Source organism: Sturnus vulgaris, chromosome Z, assembly GCF_052056855.1.
Source record: "Sturnus vulgaris isolate bStuVul1 chromosome Z, bStuVul1.hap1, whole genome shotgun sequence".
NCBI lineage: Eukaryota > Metazoa > Chordata > Aves > Passeriformes > Sturnidae > Sturnus > Sturnus vulgaris.
The window spans coordinates 43010829-43029160 of NC_142283.1; the positions used below are offsets into that span (position 1 = coordinate 43010829).

Sequence of the window (18332 nt, forward strand, 5' to 3'; positions counted from 1 at the left end):
AGGAACATTATCAGAGTATGCAGGGATGAGATGAAGAAAACCAAGGCCCACTTGGAATTGAATCTGGAGAGGGTAACTGAGAGGGCTTTTACAAGTGCATTAGGAGCAAAAGGAAGATTAAGGAAAATGAGGGAATCTGCTGAATCAAATGGGTGTCCTGGTGATGGAAGACACAGAAAAGGCAGAATTACTGAATGCCTCCTTTGTCTCAGTCTTTACTGGTAAGGCTAGCCCTCAGGAGTCCCAGACCTCAGAAGCAAGAGGGCAAGGCTGGAGAAAGGAAGACTTTGCCCTGGTCATAGAGGGTAGGGTTAGAGATCAGCCAGAGAGACTTAACACCCATAAATCCATGGGCTCTGATGGGATGCACCCATGGGTGTCCAGGGAGCTGGCAGATGTTGCTAAGCCAACCTCCATTATCTGTGCAAAATCAAGGAGAACAGGAGCGGTGCCCGATGACTGGAGGAAAGTCAACATTATCGCCGTCTCCAAAAAGGACAATAAGGAGGACCTGGGAAGATATGTCCTGTCAGCCTCACCTCCATACCTGTAAAGGAAATGGAACAGCTCATTCTGGAGGTCGTGCCCAGGCATGTAGAGGACAATAAGGCCATTGAGAGTAGTCATCATGGATTCACCAAGGGGAACTCATGCTGGACCAATCTGATAAGCTTCAGTGGCAGCATGGCAGGATGGGTCAGTGAGGGGAGAACAGTGGATGTTGTCTGCCTTGGCTTCAGCAAGGCTTTTGACACTGTATCCCATAATATCCTCTCAGGTAAGCTCAGGAAATGGGAGTTAGAGGAATGGATGGTGAGGTGGATTGAGGACTGGCTGAGTGACAAAGCTCAGGGGGTTCATGATCAGCAGAGAAGAATCCACCTGGAGACCAACAGCCAGTGGCATTCTCTGGGATCAATACTGGGACCAGTCTTGGTCAACTTGTTTGTCAATGACCCAAATGAAAGGACAGAAAATACCCTCAGCAACTTTGCTGGGGCACTAAACTGAGGGAGTGGCTGATCCACCTGAAGGTTCTGTTGCAATTCCTTGGGACCATGATAGTCTGGAGAGTTGGGCAGAGGGAAAATGAGTTCAACAAGAGCCAGTGTCAGGTGCTGCACCTGGAGAGGAACAGCCCCAAGTGCCAGCACAGGGCAGAGGTTGCTCCTACAGAGCAGCTCTGTGCAGAAGGACCTGGCACTCCTGGTGCATCACAAGCTGTCCATGAGCCGTCAGTGCCCTGGTGGCCAGGAGGGCCAATGGTGTCCTGGGATGCACTGGGAAGATCACGGCCAGAAGGCTGAAGGAGTTGTGCCTCTACTTGGTCCTGGTGAGGCCACACCTGGAGTGCTGTGTCCAGTTCTGGGCTCCTCAGTAAAAGAGAGACAAGGAGTACTGCAGAGGGTCCAGCAGAGGGTCACAAAGACAATTTGGGGTCTGGAGCCCCTCTGTTACGAGGAGAGACTGCAGGAGCTCGGCCTGTTTAGTTTGGAGAAGAGAATACTGAGAGGGGATCTCATTAACACACAGAAATATCTCAAGGGTGGGTGCCAAGAGGATGGTGCCAGACTCTTCAGTGGTGCCCAGTGACAGAACAAGGAACAATGGCCATAAACTAAAACACAGGAAGTTTCACCTCAGCATGAGGAAGAATTTCTTTACACTGAGGGTGGCAGAGCACTGGAACAGGCTGTCCTGGAGTCTTCCTCTGTGAAGACATTCAAAACCCATTTGAACAGGTCCCTGTGTAACTTGTTGTAGCTGACCGTGCCTTGGAAGGAGGATTGGACTGGATGATCTCCAGAGGTCTCTTCCAACCCTAATGATTCCATGAGTCTGACACTTCTAGGCTGCTATAGCCATCCATCCTGTAGATGCTCTGGTGCTTGATCTCAGACCTGACATTGCCTAAGGAAATCAGAAATCCACTGTGAAGCTAGAAGTCATTGACCAATGAGAGCAAAAACTAGCAATCAAAAAAAAAGTGTGATTATATTAGTGAGAAGGATGTGAAAACTGAGCTTTAGGTCACTTTAAGTACTAGACCCTCCTGTCTAAACCCCTTTATAACTCTCCTGTCTCGTTTTATGAAATTTTTTTAGGCACCCTCCTTGATGTAAACAGCTCTTGTACTGTCTTCTCATTTTCACCCCTGATCCACACCTCCTGCTGTGCTGGTACAAAACTTTATTAGGAACACTCTATGAATTCCATTAGGATATAGAGAGGAGTAAAAAATACTCCTCTCAATAAAATGCAACAGTTATTTTTTAACTTACAAATGTGTTTTATTATTCCTAAAGAAGAGGCAGGCTGAACAAAGGCAGACAGAAAATTAATCAGGCTGAGTATTTACTCTATTGCTGTCCCAGGGGTGAGGATGTGATTTCAGTGCTTCTTCAAGTATCAAAGCACTCTTTCTGCAGGTATTTATCTGGCACTTTTTAAAGCTGTGACAACTGCCCAGGATCAGCAAGTACGGTGTGTACTTGTTTATTCTGTTCCTCATCACGTGCTTCCCAAAGCTCTACTATCTACAGCGGAACAAAAACAACACTTAAATCCTGGAGACTGAAGAGGAAGTAGGGGAAAAAAAGATGGTTGAGGTAATAATAAAATCTTTTTACTGCATGATGCAATTCTGCACCTTGATTATGGAAACTAACAAATCAGTTGTCCTGTAAAAAAAAATACATGGAATACATATACATACATATATAATTTATTTTTTTTACATATATACATATACAGTAATTCTCTCTCTCTCTCTCAGAGTCTCTAAATAGGAATACAAAAAGATGTTGATGTCACTAATTTATTGAAGAACTCAATTGCATTTTTTAAGTAGGAAACCTAAAACCAAGTGCAAGTTGAGGCCAGTGTAAGTAAACTAACACTCCTTTTACATAAGAAAGATCTCTGGTAACTTGGTCATGTTCCCAAGGGGGCAGGAGAGATGACAAGGCAAGAACAGAGATGTGTCACTCCTCAGCGTAACCACAGGGCCTCTAAAACCCACCACTTAGGGACATGCCGAAAGTTTGTTTTGCAGTGGGGATACTCACTCTAGTGGTTAAGATCTGTGTTCCTGCTGGCAGGATATATACACCTGAGCACTACAAGGTGTCAGTCATTCCGTGCCCTACTTACTGTCAGCCTTGCAGCATGCAACTTGCCTTCTTTTAAGTATAGTTTCACAGCAAAGCCTGGATCTAATCTCAGCTGCTATTTCCCCCACATTTTGTTTTTTTCCTGGGTTTGCACCAGAAGCACATGTTGGTGGAGGGGCTAGTTCTGGGACACTGCTCTGACTAACAACTGCTGCTGGGGTGGCTGCTGACACTTTAATGACAATGCTCCCAGTTTGAGAGCTGCTGGGTGACTGGTACTTACAAAGACACCCATGTCTGCTCTGTATAAGCAACCCATACAAGCCTGAAATGCAGATTAAGAAAGCAGCAACTTTATTCAGTGCTAGCAGTGGATATTCTTTGACGGAGTCCTGCTTTGATCTACCTCACCAAACTAAGTACTTGTATATATTCTGCTTCATACAGCACAACCCTGCAACCACACCACTCCACAATGTCCTTCTTAAAGGCTGGGGGTGAATTTTAAAGTTTCCCTCTGCAGTGTGACAATAGTTCAGACCATTTCTGCCGAGTTGTCTTACACTAACTGTGGGGGGATGCAACCCTTGCAACACTGGGCCACAACTTCCTTCCATGGCCTCCCATCATGGTTTTGCAAGGTATCTGAGGGCTACTGAGGAAGCAAGACAGCGACAGACAGAGATTTTCTTTTTTTTTTTTTTTTTTTTTTTTTTTTTTTTTTTTTTTTAAGAATCAGAGACTTTTTAGTGGTTGGAGTGGTGTGAAAGGGGACACACCACAAGCTGCCATCAAGGCTGCTGGGAGAAGCAGGCAGTGTTCACGACGAAGGTGTTGTGACTGCCTCCAGATGCAGAAGTCAGCAATGCCTGATATTATTTCTCAGATACTCATCATCATAATACAAAATTAAAAATACATGGAAATGCCCAGTGCAGGAAGGAACAGACATAAGTGAACCAAATACTAGTTCACATATGTGCCTTTGTATCAGTATTCAATAGCTTCTTGGAATAAAATTATATATGAATAAATCAGTGCCCATTTGACTTCCTATTACTGTCGGAGAAATATGCAGAAACAGTACTATTTGTACTGTAACATATATATATATATATATATATATATATATATATATATATATATATACGCACGACTGATTAAAGCATTGATTGTCAAAGTTGTTGCCAAACATAATTCTTCTTTACAATAATTGGGAACATTAGCACCTATTTCAGAAGTAAAATAAAGGCAAACTAGACCTAAACCTAGACCTAGTAGTGTCCAATAACACAAGGAAACACAGCAACCCCACCAGTCTCTAATAAACGAGCAGTTGTTCATGAATTTCTTTGACTGGAAACTGAGTTAGTCCGAGCAGCCAGCCGCGGAGAGGTGGCCTTGTGACTGCAATCACAAGATGGGGGATCAGAGAACAGGTTGGGCTGGCAGGCTGCCCACCAGTCCCGTGGCACCCTGGCTGCCTGTGCTGCTGCCCTGCCAGCCCAGCACGCCGAGGAGCTGATCCTGGACACTGCGGCAGGACCTCACCCATCCCTGAGAAAGCAAGGAGGATGAAACGCAGATGCTCTTTGAAGTGTAGGATCAAATATGTCTCCGAGTATTTGTATCAAAAGTTGATACTTTATTCTGTCTTCACAAAACACACACCGGGGGAGTTTTGCTGGTTTTTTAATAAAGCCAACTCATATTTATGGAAAAGTCAAGCACAATTTTTTTATTTATAAAATTCCAGGTAATTAGAGACAGAGAACAAGAAAGGGCTTTTAGCTTACATGGATTACACCACACAGACTCATTGAGAGAAAAGGGAGGTTGGTGCCCCTGGAAGAGAAGAGGAGGTTTAATAGGAGGAAAGATGATGTCATTCACTTCTTTAAGACTACAAAGGCAAAAGTATCTATTTTCCAGAGACATCCAGGGCCCAAAAGTGGGAATAGCAGAGAGTAAACGAACATTAAGATAGAGGATCTGCACACGGTTACTCAGAGGTACAGAACATCTGAAGTTTGGATGAGACATTCCCTACCGTTCAGGCTTCATGTAATCATGGGCAGTGTTCATATACCCCATGTATCACTACCAAAAACACCTTTGGGTTTGTCTCTAGCTTTCTGCAAATACAGCTGTGGTTTCAGAAAACAAAAAACCAAAAACCTCAAACCAAGTATGTGATCTAATTCAAGTAAATTTATTTTAATACCTTATAGAAATAGGATTTTCCACTGCAATCTGCCCTGAGGAGGTTGCTTTCATCCAATGCAATGATTTGCATCATGGTTTTGCAAAGCTCTGCTCAACAGGAGCCCAGCAAGCTGTTTTCTGGTAGCAGCTTCTGTAGCTCTGACCATTGCATTCAGTGAAGGCAGTTTTGTGTGCCGGCTTGCAGAGGGTGTTGGCCGAGACAGCTATGTACTCCCACGTTGATAAACAAGAGTTTGGCCTAAGAACTGTTGTCAGCTGCTGAGCAGATCACCCGGTGAACATTTTATCACTTCTGAAGGGACACCTCTAAAGGAGATAATGAGCCCGCTCAATTACTGGGTCAGCTGTGCTCAGGCTGAATGTGCATGGCCCAGCCTAATCCCAGCCTGGGCATGACTGCTCACGATGTCTCATCGATTCAGCAGACGCTCCAATGCACCGTCGGCACATGCCCGGGAAGAAAAGAGGTCAGCCTCTCTCCACGCCCAGCTGCGTGGCACCAGCCTTGTCACCGTGTGCTCCGAGGAGCGCAGCCCAGAGACACCGTCCTGGGTGACACACCATCTGCCTTTTGCCCTTTGGATCACCGGGTTTCCTGTTCTGTTCCTGCGTTGACAATTTTCTCCCTCTTTAACAACACAGCGTGATTTATTATTCCGGGGCAGAAAGAGGAGACTGCTCAAACAAAAACAGGGAGGAGAAGTGGAAAGGGCCATGCAGACAAACGTAGATCTGAAATTTAAACTCAGTAGAAGAACACAAATGGGGATGTTTACTTTTAGCTCTTTTGAAGATATGCTGGGAGAAAACAAAGTCAAAGTGGGAGGCTAGCCTTCTCGAAAGTGCACACCCACAGTTGCTAATCAGTTGCCTGCCCTCTGGCAGGCAGCCTCACTGCTTTTGGCCTTCTTCCGCTCCCACTTTTCAGCTCTGTGTCAGTTTAGATTAAAAATTCAGAGTGGAGGGAGTTTCCGTTGCTCCTGGTTTGCAGAATTACTAACAAAAAGGGGCTATAAAGTTTGTTGAAACGTCTGTAAATACTGCTACAGAAATACCACTTCAAAAGTGTTCCTGATGCGCATCCTGCGTACACAAGGTTTGCTTCTGAAATGCTCTATTACATTGTGAGAGAAGTGTGACAGAAATGCTTGTAACAGCACTGAATCAGAAAACACAGGTGCGCTCCAGTTCTTCCCGTGACTAGCAAGCAACAAATAGGAAAAAGGCAGCAGGATTTATAAGAAACATTAAGAACCATTGCACTAGGCATTGGAATTTCTATATAAACACAGAGAAATGTTTCTTTAACTACAAGAGTATTATTATAAATCTCCAAAAGCCAATGCATTTTTACAACACAGCGGATGTTTCCAGTATATATTTCCTGTTCCAAAAAACCACTGCTGTCAGTTTATGCTTCATGCTTGAATGACGAAAGCAATACTGTTAAATATGCTGAGCAGAAGGAATGTTAAGACAGCTATTGAGAAAAACTCGCATTCACAATTCTGGCATTGATGTACTATTATGGTAAAAGATTGTGCTACGTGGTTTTGTTTTTGATGGTTTGTTTTTTTTGTTTTGCTCTATCTAGCAAAAATGGGCACCTGCACACACAGCAATGAACTAGTTTAAGAGTTCTGTGGGGAGCCCTATCTTGGGGTGTTTTTGTGCCTTGTTATCAGCAGCATAAACTGATCTATTACAGACATATGCTTAGAAGCACCCTTCCTTTGTGGGAAAAAACACCTGACGTGGCAGCTTTGAAACCACCTCATTTGACCTTTGGTTTCAAGCAAAATCAAGCATGTTCCAAGACATGCTACAGCCTCAAGGGGTTCTCAACATGTCGTTTCAGCATCAGCTTCTCAGACACTCTAAGCCAGTTTGAGTATCTCATAGCCCAGTATTTATTTTAAACAGTTCTATGTCATGGCATGCATGCTGTGCAGGAAGATTTCACTAGCAATTTAAAAAAAAAAAAAAAAAAAAAAAAAAAAAAAAAATCTTACTCAACACAACTTAGATTATTTCCATGGCATTATTTCCATGGCAGTTCCTGAGACTGCATTTTTTCCTAGTAGAGCTAGGAAGTAATAGCTGTAATAGCCTCAGAGGCCCCTGGGGAGCACACCTAAATCATTCTCACGCTGGGACACAGTAGTACAGACAAAGAACTTTGAAACACAAATTCCAGGTGAATGTCCAAAGTGTCACTACAAGGCTGGAAAATCATCTCATCCTTGCTGAGCTCTCAGACCAGCAACAACCTTTCCCTAGAGGACCTCACAAAGCCCCCCTTAACCAGAACAGCCTTCTGAAGGTGGTCAGGAGGGGAATAGCTCACTCTGACTCTGCTCCAGACACTTCTTCCCAAACCAGGACTGCAGAAGGTAGCAGGTACCTGCACTGCAGCACCACATCTGACAACACAATGTTACTTCTACAATGTGTTTCCCAGCATCACTTTATTGAGAAAGTCTAACAGGCTCCACTCAGAAGTAGGCTTTGCATGTGCCAGAGGTGGTGAGAGGTGTTAGTGAAAAAAAAAAAGGTAGAAGCATTGTAAAAAAATAATCCAGTAAGTATTTTACAAATGGCCATCACCATGGCTTCTGTGTGCACAGAGACTGGCAGTAGCTCTTCAGCAGAAAACAGGCAGGATGGAAACAAAAGGCATGGCAAAAATCATATTTTGATACCACTGGTCAATAAATCTTTGTGCAACCAAGCTTGAAAAAAAAAAAAAAAAACTGAACAGAGCAGTCAAATTCAATTGTGAACACAAATTAAGGTGGCATCTTCTGAGACTAAACTAATCAATCCATGGCTCAGGTATCTACCCTGTGGCCAACCCTCCTACCCCCCTAAATGAGGTTCCTGGTTGGGCTCCAGGTCAATTTTCAGAAGAGCCTTATTGAGTATCTCCTAAATTCAGTTTTGCAAATTGTGAATTAAATTTTGTTTGTGATTTTAGCCTTTCTTCCAAATGTTTTGCTGCACTTACCCAAAATTTCACTCATGGTTCAATAAAACTGTGATTAGCAAATAACATCCCCATTACTAATTCAATTATTTCTTCAAAACAGTTGAGTCAGCATTTTGTGCCATGACTGCCCAGCAAAAAGACTGAAGAGTATTGGATGAGCACTGATTTTTATTTGCTGTCCAATCTGTCATACATCTCAGTAAAGCCCAAAGAGAGCTAGAAAGCAGAAACATCAGGTTACATTATGACAGCCTTCCAGGTAAGCTCAATTCCTTGGTTAATAGCCAGAAACTACTGTCAATCACTAGTACGTAAAAACAGATTAGCTGGCATTAAAAGCTTAACACATATATGACAAGATTTGTTACTGTATCAAGGTGATTAAGGAGCAAATGCTGCATAACTGATATTCAGAAGCTCAATCTTGTGTTTTTTTGAAGTGGATATTCCCGTTTTCTTGTGTCTCTGGTTGTCTCAGAATTACATTTTCTGAGTGCTGTTATGCAGATTAACAGTTAATCTTCCATTACAGAAAACTTTTACTGATACAATTCATCATGTTTGCCTTTCCTGTAAGTTTTCCACAGTATGAAATGACAAATATTTTGTTACCACAGTTCTTCAAAACATTTTGAAAATTACTTTAGAGCATGGCTTGTATAGCAGAAGAATAAAATTATTTGTTTCATTGTTAATGTTTGGAAATCGATTTAACATTAAGAAAGACAAAAACCAATCACATTAAGAAAAATCCCACCAAAATTCAATTCTACTCAGTAGTTGGACAGTACGAGAAATTGAGTGCTCTTAAGGGAAAACAGTTTCCTACATGACAGTTAAATTCATGTCTCAGACTCTATAAAGAATAAGAATTTCATGTGTAAGTGAAATAATTTCATTACTTTCCTTTCCTCAAAAATACATGTCTTTAAAAACTCAGGTCCACTGCATGACATACATCCAACAAGCAGAGCAGAGAAACTGCTAAGAGACCTTTATGACAAGAACCATCTAAGAAGCATCAGCACAAGAAAACCAAATGTGAAAGTTTTTTTCTTCCCAAATTCCAATAAAAAAAAGCGCATTTTCACAATTCAGATGCTAGCAAACAAAGACTGCAAAGGTTTATCACTGTACAGAACTGCCATCCAGCATGCAATACAGTGCCCAGTTCATGTATTTAGATATGTGTAAGACCCCGTTAACAACAGTAGCTCTAATTTAGACAGGGCCTGAACCACGCAGTATAGACAAGATTTTTTACTGATCATACATGTGCAGTAGTATATTTTAAAGCAACACATCTGTTAATAAATGCAGTTTCAGCTATCAGTAGGAATATATAACCAATGGAAGCTTTGGAGAGAAAACACTGGAACATTAATCAACAGCTTTAACTACCATAGCTTTCTGGGAATAACTCTGGAGCTTTCTATGACCACACATAACATGCATTTGCTGGATCATCACTAAGGAGCAACTCTGTTCAGAGACAACACTTACCCCAACAGCACATATACCACTATGGAATAATTTTCTACTTTACTATAGTATTTCAGAAGTAAATAAAACAGCTTTACAAAAGATAGGGCCATTGCAATGGAAACACAAAACCAGATTTAATAGTTCTTGAAATGTGTTCTTTGTATTCCTAAGAAAAAAAATTTACACAAACTGCAACTTATACAAAAATTTTAGTCTTTATAGCGTCATGTAAGGTAATTCTGGGTGAAGCTGTTACTTCAGATTGTGTAAATATTGAGTTATCTCCATGACCTGACTTAACCTGTCCCCTTCTTTATTATTTCACTGTGAGGAGGATGTTCAGCCAGAAAAGTCAGCAAGTTTTAATCCACACAAATAGCTGCATTATCACATACTTTTTCTAAAGTCAAAGGCTGATGCCTCTTTTGTGAGCTATGTGCCCACTCACGTGCAGATGCTTTGGAAAATTATTTCCTTTCCATTTCCCATCTGCTCATAAAAAAAACCTTGTTTTCCCAGCAACTTTTTTTAAGCCTGGATTTTGCAACCAAACACCTTTCCCCGCTGCCCATTTTTTTAGCAGTTCAAGTCCCAGCAGGCTTTGCATTGGTCTCATTCCTGTTTTAGCCAATAAAAAAAACCCCAAAGCATGAAGCTCTACCAGGGTCACAGTAACAACAGCTTCCAGGATTAAAAAATGCTAAGAGAAACAGGCATCAGTCCATTCCCAGTTCTGGCAGCAAGAATGAAAATCATCTTCTGCATAAGAAGCTTATACAGTCACTCTTCTGGCAGCATTTTGCTCTTGGCTCTCATTTGAAATGTACAGCCCATTGCCTTTTCTGAATATCAGCCTTTAGAGGACCACCTGGTGAGGTCTACATTTGCTCCACAGCTTCCCCAAGCAGTGTGGATGCTTTCCATAACTAGCTTAGCAAGTCAACTTAATAGCTAAATTCTAACCAGTATTTCTGCTCTGTGGGTTGTTAAATAGCCACTGGGCTGAGTGAAGCTCTTCCTTTAAAAAAAAAAAAATAACAAACCAAACTTGTCAGGAAATTCAGGTTGAAAGAATTCATCTACAAGCAGCACATGAACAACTTGCAATTTTTTATGGATAACTCACCTTGTTTTTCTCTTTAAAAGAGTTTATTAAATGCAACCTAAAGACTTCCATTATCAACAATAAGGAAATTAATTGTCCACAAGGAACACTTGGACCAGAACTTTGTGTGCATGGCTACCAGCTTCTGAAAGATACTGCCCACAAGAACCTGAGTCCATGAACTCAGAACTCATGCTCGTTATGTTTCAGCTTCACCCACAACCCCAGAGCAAGAGTAGATGCCAATATCCAAAAACCAAGCCAAGCCTTCTCCCCCTGCTGTTCTTGGTATCTTTCATCCTCTGTAAAGACTACTGGAATCCAAAACACACCTGAACAGCAGTATATAACAGCAAATACTCACGTTTCAGCAGTAGTGATACCTGCAGAGAAAAGGACATATAGGGCACTGTGTTAATCACCTATTAAGTCAGGCAGCAAGTATACTGGTAGCAAAGCATCCCAACATCACTTTCCATAGGGAAATAATTTCTCCCTTGTTCCCCTTTCTTCTCCAGCTGAAACTGGTACAGCAGGAAGACAATATCTAGCATCCTACGTATCTCCAGAAACAAGGCCTCTTAACAGCCCAGGTGTGCTTTGAGTGCTCCTGCTAAAATGCTCAAAAAGACGTAATTGTACAAACTACACACGTGGTATTTTGAGGTGCCATTAAGAAAACACTAACAGAATTAAAAGCTAAGTGAAGATCAGATGCTGCAGGCAGATGACAAGACTGAAGATCTTTGTTACAAGACACAAGGAACAAAAGGTATTTTTCCACTTCCCATTTAAAATTATTTGAATCATAAGTTCTACACTCCTTTTTGTAACAGTTATTAGCCATTCCCAGATAGGGCTGCATTTTACTGACTGATGGAGAGATAGGTGCACACATATCGACTCTACCGAAGAGTATGATTTAGGATGTCTATCTGACAAAAGTCCCAAGTAGAAAAGAAGACCAAAATGCCAAGTAGTCTGTATATAGTGGAAGTATTTATTTAAAAAGTAAACCTTTGGACACATTGCAATTAAAAAAAAAAGGAAAATACAAAGAATCTATTGGATTAAGCAGTCAAAAGCCAGCAATATTACAAGCTGTTTACATACCAACATTTACATTAATTTAAACAAGTGGCATGTCACCAACATGTAAAATATACTTCAAGAGTTTTAAAAATCAAGTTGAGTTTTGAAAGACACAAGGCTACCACATGCGAACATGGGTTTGGTCATTCAGTTTAAATCCCCTCTTGTACTGAAATGTTCAGTCTTCAAATTATACGAGTGGATAGCTAGCAGCTGTTGCTATTCCACAGTGGTTCTTCCTGTCCTTGGCCATGTAGATATATCCTTTGTCACCCCACTTCTCACCCCAGCTGAAAAAAAAAGCAAAAGTCTGTTTATATATTCAGAAGTTACTTATTTACTGCCCTCCCCCATTAGGTGTTTAAAACTGAAAACAGCTGCCTTCTATACTTGGAGAAAATCCAAGATAGCTGCAGCCAAAAACTTAAGTATTTTCCAGCAATCAAAAGCCTCCCAGGAAGCATCTTGAGATCACAGAACTGAAGAATGCAGCCATTCCCTCGCAAGGTAGTCACATTGCTGTGCAAACCTTGACTACACGTGCCTGAAGCTCAGATAGCGCTCCCAGGCAATTTAAGAGAAGTCAAAGGCTGAAAACAGCATTTGAGGGTGGTGCCCCAGTAATGCTGAGAACATGAGACAACCTCATGTGATGTGTGCCCTTCAGCACTAATTTATTTCCCCTCCAACCTAAGAGGTAACTCCATCTTTAAAGTTCAAGTATTATCCTATTTCGCAGAAGTGAGCAGCGCTCTGCTTCCACAAAAATCCATTACACTCCCACAAACAGGCTTCCCCCTGCTCCCCCCTTTGCTCCACGGCTTTATTATCGACTAGGTTCACAGGCTGTTTCAGCACTGAGCTCCCTTATATTAACTGAACAAGCAGGATAAGATGGCTGCTTTGGGCTTACTTTATTTGGCTGCCAGCAGCACGAGCTGTGTTTTACATTTTGTCATATCAATACAATCTGAAAACAAGCTCCAGATTTCCCACAGACAGATTTTAATTACTGTTGTCTGTCTACCTCTCCCCATAAAAGTGAAAAACTGCCTTCTATTGTCCCCTGGACACATGACACAGATCTTACCTGTTCTTAACAATCCAGTATTTCTTCCCATCTACATCTTCCCCCTCAAATCCATAACCTACAACCAGAACACCATGGTCCAAGTCTTCACTGCTGCAGTCTGGTTCATAGTAGATACCTGAAAAGGTGTAAGTTCACTCATGAGCAAAATTACCTCTAGAAAACCCTTATCCCTCAAAAGAAGCTTTGTATATTTCAACTTAAATGTTGCACAGCTGCTTGAAAGTTAGAGAAAGGAATCATAAGTGAATTTTATCATGGCCAAAACTGAGGGACAAGTAGATACATATGCAAGAGAAATATATGTGTAAAACCTGACCTAGAAATAAAAATCGCTTCTGAATTATCATACCTATTTTTTTAAAAATCTATTTAACTGCGGAGTAATGAATATTGAGTAATTAAAAAAACCCCACTTCTCTGAATGAATGTAATTAACAAATCCCCACCTGACTGATAGAACTGAAATGAAGAATGGCCTGCATCAATAGCAACAGACACTGGACCCACAGCTGCAACTGCTTTCATGAGAGCTCTTTCGTGTCCTTGAGGGATGTCAACAAAGCCAGTGTCATTAGCAGCATTGTATTCTGCCTTGTAGCGACAGTCCTCATCATCCTAAGCAGAGAAAGCTGTAGTTATTAACACAGTTTTGAATTTAACACATAGGTGATCACAGAACTACCACACATTATGTGACTTTGCTGCTTTGAAAGCAAGGGACTGAAGAGGATCCAATTGCCTTAGCAGCACTTTACAAGGATAACAGAGAGGGGACACAGAATAAATGCATCTGAGCTTCTCAAAAGTACAGAGAAAGTAAATCACAGTGGGGCTCAAAAAGTCCCCACCAACTTTACTGAGGCAAAGAGGGCCATCATATTCTGGAACTCTGCCCTCTTTGATGGCCAGGACAACTATCTTTACAGGAGGAAAGAAGCCCAGAATGCATTAATAAGCAATGGAAGAAAGCCAAGTATTCATTAATTACAAAGCAATCCAGAAACTGCTCATTGAGCAAGCACTTAAAATCCACAATTTTGACATGTCATAGTTTGAAAAGCTGTACAGAATGATTTGAAAGTTAGGAATTTGTATTACATGGCTTTACATACAACATTTGGGGGTGGCATTTCTAGTGAGTGTTTTTTGTTGGCTTGGAGGGGGTGGTTTGTTTTTTTTCTTTTTGGTTTTTTTTTTTTTTTTTTTTTTAATGGTGAAGCCTGAACTGCTGATGTCACATACATTTACAGCAGGAGAGGGGTGAGGTGAGGCCTAGTTTGGATGTCAGGTTATGTGAAACTGAAATAGATTCAAGCAAGCACATCCTTCCCTTACCTGCATTATGGGTTAGTACCAAGTTGTTTCCCCAACTAAATGAACACATACTACAGCTCAGTTGTTTACTTTTCGTACCTAGCAAGTTAGGCACGTCCTATAATCAACTGGTATCTCTAGAACAGCCAAGATTAGGAAAAAGTAGAGCTTACAGGTGAACAGGAACCCCAGACCTAATGTTGCTCATAACAAATAGTATTACTATTGTCCATTCAGACAACACAAAAGCAGAAAGAAAAGATCCTCTAGAGTGAGCAGAACAAAAGTGAAAACCACAAACTATGGGCTGATACTGCAATTGACTATTGCTCTTTCACCCTCTTGTGTCTGTTTAACACTTAATAGATCATTAGAGGGATTTTAAAAGCCTATCCACTATCTCTTTTTATGCACATTTAGCACAGAAACAAAACTCAAGGCATTAACAACAACTGCTGTTAAAAATCCAATTGACACCAGCCACAAAAATTAGGTGGTCTACAGGTAGCAACTCTGTAATAGGTCAGTTATGGGAAGATCAATTGCTGTCCTACCACTAAGCAGCACTGTTGACAAGGGCTGGGTTCTTGGTTTGGTGTGGCAACCAAGATAAGGCATGATAGAAGGGCAACGAGGGGGAGGGATAAGGATACTTGCTCCAATTTTCCTAACTGGTCTGTCAAGATTTTGCCCTCAAAGACCAGTGCAGTATGTGATTCCTACCGGGACTAGCAGTCATCAATGACAGATACATTGATCTCTATACAGACAGTTTCCTTTCTAGGTATGGGTTTCCCAACACACACCTTTTCCCACACAAAAGACATGACACTTGCAACACAAGTTCAGCTATTCCACCTACCTTTGCAGTGTATGGGTAGGATTCCTCTGAATCAATGCCCCCATTATCCTGCACGTATTGGAAAGCCTGGTCCATGAGACCACCATTACAACCTTGATTCCCCTCAGGGCGAGAGCAGTCCACCAGATTCTGTTCACTCAGTGAAACAAGTTTGCCAGTTTTTCTGAAGTGCTGCCCTTCAAGAGCTCCTGTTGTGCTGAAAGCCCAGCAAGAGCCACACTGACCCTGAAGCATAAAGAGAAATCGTAAGTTACAAACCCAGATGGTGCTTCGTTTAGTAAGCTTGTACTAGGCACCATTAAGCAGGTACAATGTTTTTCCTCTATGAGAGTGGACGTAGCATTCAGTAAACTAGACCTGTAACTGGTTAGAAATTCACCATCAGATAGTACCTGGTCTTTAACTGGAGTTACATATCCCTTCTCTCGCCAATCTACTGATCGTGGCGCTTCCAGGAAGTTGGGCTCAAGAAACTGGGATCCTCTGTATTTTCTTTCTGATTTCTTGTGTACATAACCATTCATCAGCTGTCTGAACTCGTCAGTTGTCTGAAAAACAAATCACTATATATAGTCGCTATCTAGTACACACCATTACTTAAAACTGTACATTACATGTCTCTATACATACCATGTCGCCAAACTGATTCATTCCCAATTTGTAGCTGTGTTTTCCTAATGCATGATCCAGATTATGGATTTCAATCATTTTCAGATTCTTCTCCCATACCACTCTCCTCCAGCCTTCCTCTCTCTAAGGGGCAAAAAAACCAGTGTACTTCAAGGAGGCATTTCAAACCAAGTTCTCCTGCACAAAAACAAGCTTTCTAAGGCTCATAATACTGGGGCAAATGTAGACTACTAGAATGGGAAGCGTGAATGGTGTTAAGAGGTGGTCTTTCTGCCGGCTTCATAAGAAAAACAACGAGTACAGTGCAGCTGAGTCAATACACAACCACAGGAATGGAACCTGGGAAGGGAAGGATTATGCTTCCCAAGCGCTGCCCATAGCCGGCGTTGTAACAAAGCAGACATGACTCAGCTGGTGGGGCCCAGCTCCGTGCGCTCAGCGCTCGCCCAGCCGAGCGCCTACCCCGGGGGCTCACCTCATGATAGTCTTTCTTGTGCCACGACTTCCACAGCTCCCAGTGATTGTCCAGCTCGGGGTCCAGCCTCGGCGCGCCAAGAACCACGCCCAGGCAGAGGCACAGCGTGGTCACGAAGGGGTTCATGCCGGCAGATCTGCCAAGGACGGAGGAACAGCGGTCAGGCCGGGCGCCCTGAGCGCGGGGGATGCCAGACCCGAGGCTGCCCGCGCGTCCTCCGCCAACGACCGCCCGGAGCCCGGCACCCCGCGCTGCCCGCCCCGCCTTCGGCCGCGACTGTAAACAAGCCCGGGCGGCGGGGCTGGAGCGCGGGATGCGCGTCGGCAGCCTCCCGGGGAAGCAGCTGGAATGGCGGCTCGTTTCCAGCAGAAACCGCCCCACCGCGGGACAAGGCCGAGGCCGACCCCCGCCTCCCAGCCCGCGCTCACCAAACTCGAGGGTCCCCACCGCACTCCCGCTGCTCTGTCCAGCGACGCTCGGCCTCCGCCGCCCCTCTTATCCCGGCCGCCGCCGTGCCCGCCCCGCCGCGCCCATTGGCGGCCGGGCCGGGCCGGGCCGCGCCTCCCCGCCGGGCCCGGGGCGGGGCGGGGGCTGCCGAGGCTGCCCCGCATCGCCCCCGGGACGGGACCGGGAGCGCCTGAGGGCGAATGCGGGGCCTCCGTGGGGCTGTTCTGCGCCGCCGGATTCACTAGATTGAGCAATGTTTGTCCAAGTATTTACTCCGAGCGCTGTCGGGCTGGAGATAGTGGCAGCACGCTAAGCCTGGTGGAATTTAACCCGGAGGGACTTAAAGCGGGCAGCTGGAAGAACGAAGGAAAAACTAAGTCTGGAGGCAAAGAGACACGAATGGGCGGTATTGGCAGCCCCAGCATCATCCGTGTGCTCCCGGTGAAGGCTCCTGCTCGGGTCAGGTTGTTGCGGCGCTGCCGTGCTGCCCCGGTGGTCTCCGGCCCTCGGTGCCCCGGGCAGCCCCGGCCCGCTCCTCCCGGCTGGGACAGCTGCTGCCTTTGCAACTCTGCCGGAGGCTTTGTGGAACACGGCCGGCAGGGCCACTTCCATGAGGCTGGCACCAGGCAGGTGTGAGGAAGCATCTCCCACTGGGCACAGCAGTATGGCGGCGACATTGCTGCCAGAAACATTTCCAGAAAAGTCCTTTTATTCCCCCATGTTTTAGTGTCTGAAAGCGGCTTTTTTGTTTTTCCTTTGTTGTTGTTTTTTTTTTTTCCCTTTTTTGTTTGGTTTGATTTTTTGTTTGCTTGCTTTCCTTTTTTTATTTTTCTGCCCAAGCTTGGTAAAAGATGTTTTAACACCAGTGGTGGCTAGTGTTTATTTGCATAGCATCCAGTAATACCTACTGGAAAACACTGTGACATCAAGAGTTGCAAAACAGATGAGATACTAGTAGGTTTACACATGGACTTGGTTTTCATGTCAGCAGTAGTAGACAAACTTTGATTTTTAACAGGGTACTTGTCTACAGTGGTAGAATAACAAGTTGTGTGAGGTTCACCTTTAAACCCTTGTAAGGCTAGCATTGCTGATGGCCTTAGCTTATAAACTTTCATATATTTAGTGCAAAAATAATCAGAGTTTGCAGACTATTACACAACAGTGAAAAGGAAGAAATCATATGATATGTACTCACTTTTTTGATGCCTTAAGACACACAGTATATTGCTAAAACAAGCAGTACGTGTTTCTTTACCCAGATAATCTCAGGAGCACTCTTTGGCCTAAGGAAACCTTACAGAGCCAAATACATAAAGATATGTTGGAGGGGTTGTCTTGTCTTTTTAATATACTTGTGCAAGTCTCCTATGCATTTGTAACTTTCCAGTGTGAAACTTTTCACTTCGTAATTGATTCACATTTAAATACCTCAGGAGAGTTAGATATAACATCATCTAGTTAGATTAACTCATCATTTTATCGTCGGTTTTGGGTTTTT

General features: G+C 43.2%; 1 protein-coding gene across 1 annotated transcript; it reads right to left on the reverse strand.

Moving 5' to 3' along the window:
• Window positions 1-11898: 11898 nt before the first annotated feature.
• CTSL (cathepsin L) lies at window positions 11899-16950 on the reverse strand. The gene is made up of 8 exons (XM_014869137.2): window positions 16813-16950; window positions 16385-16520; window positions 15910-16032; window positions 15672-15827; window positions 15280-15504; window positions 13550-13718; window positions 13101-13218; window positions 11899-12300 (listed from the first exon to the last, which is right to left on the reverse strand). The coding sequence occupies exons 2-8, from the start codon at window positions 16508-16510 to the stop codon at window positions 12201-12203; spliced, it is 1017 nt and encodes a 338-aa protein (XP_014724623.1). The 5' UTR covers window positions 16511-16520; window positions 16813-16950; the 3' UTR covers window positions 11899-12200.
• Window positions 16951-18332: the final 1382 nt, after the last annotated feature.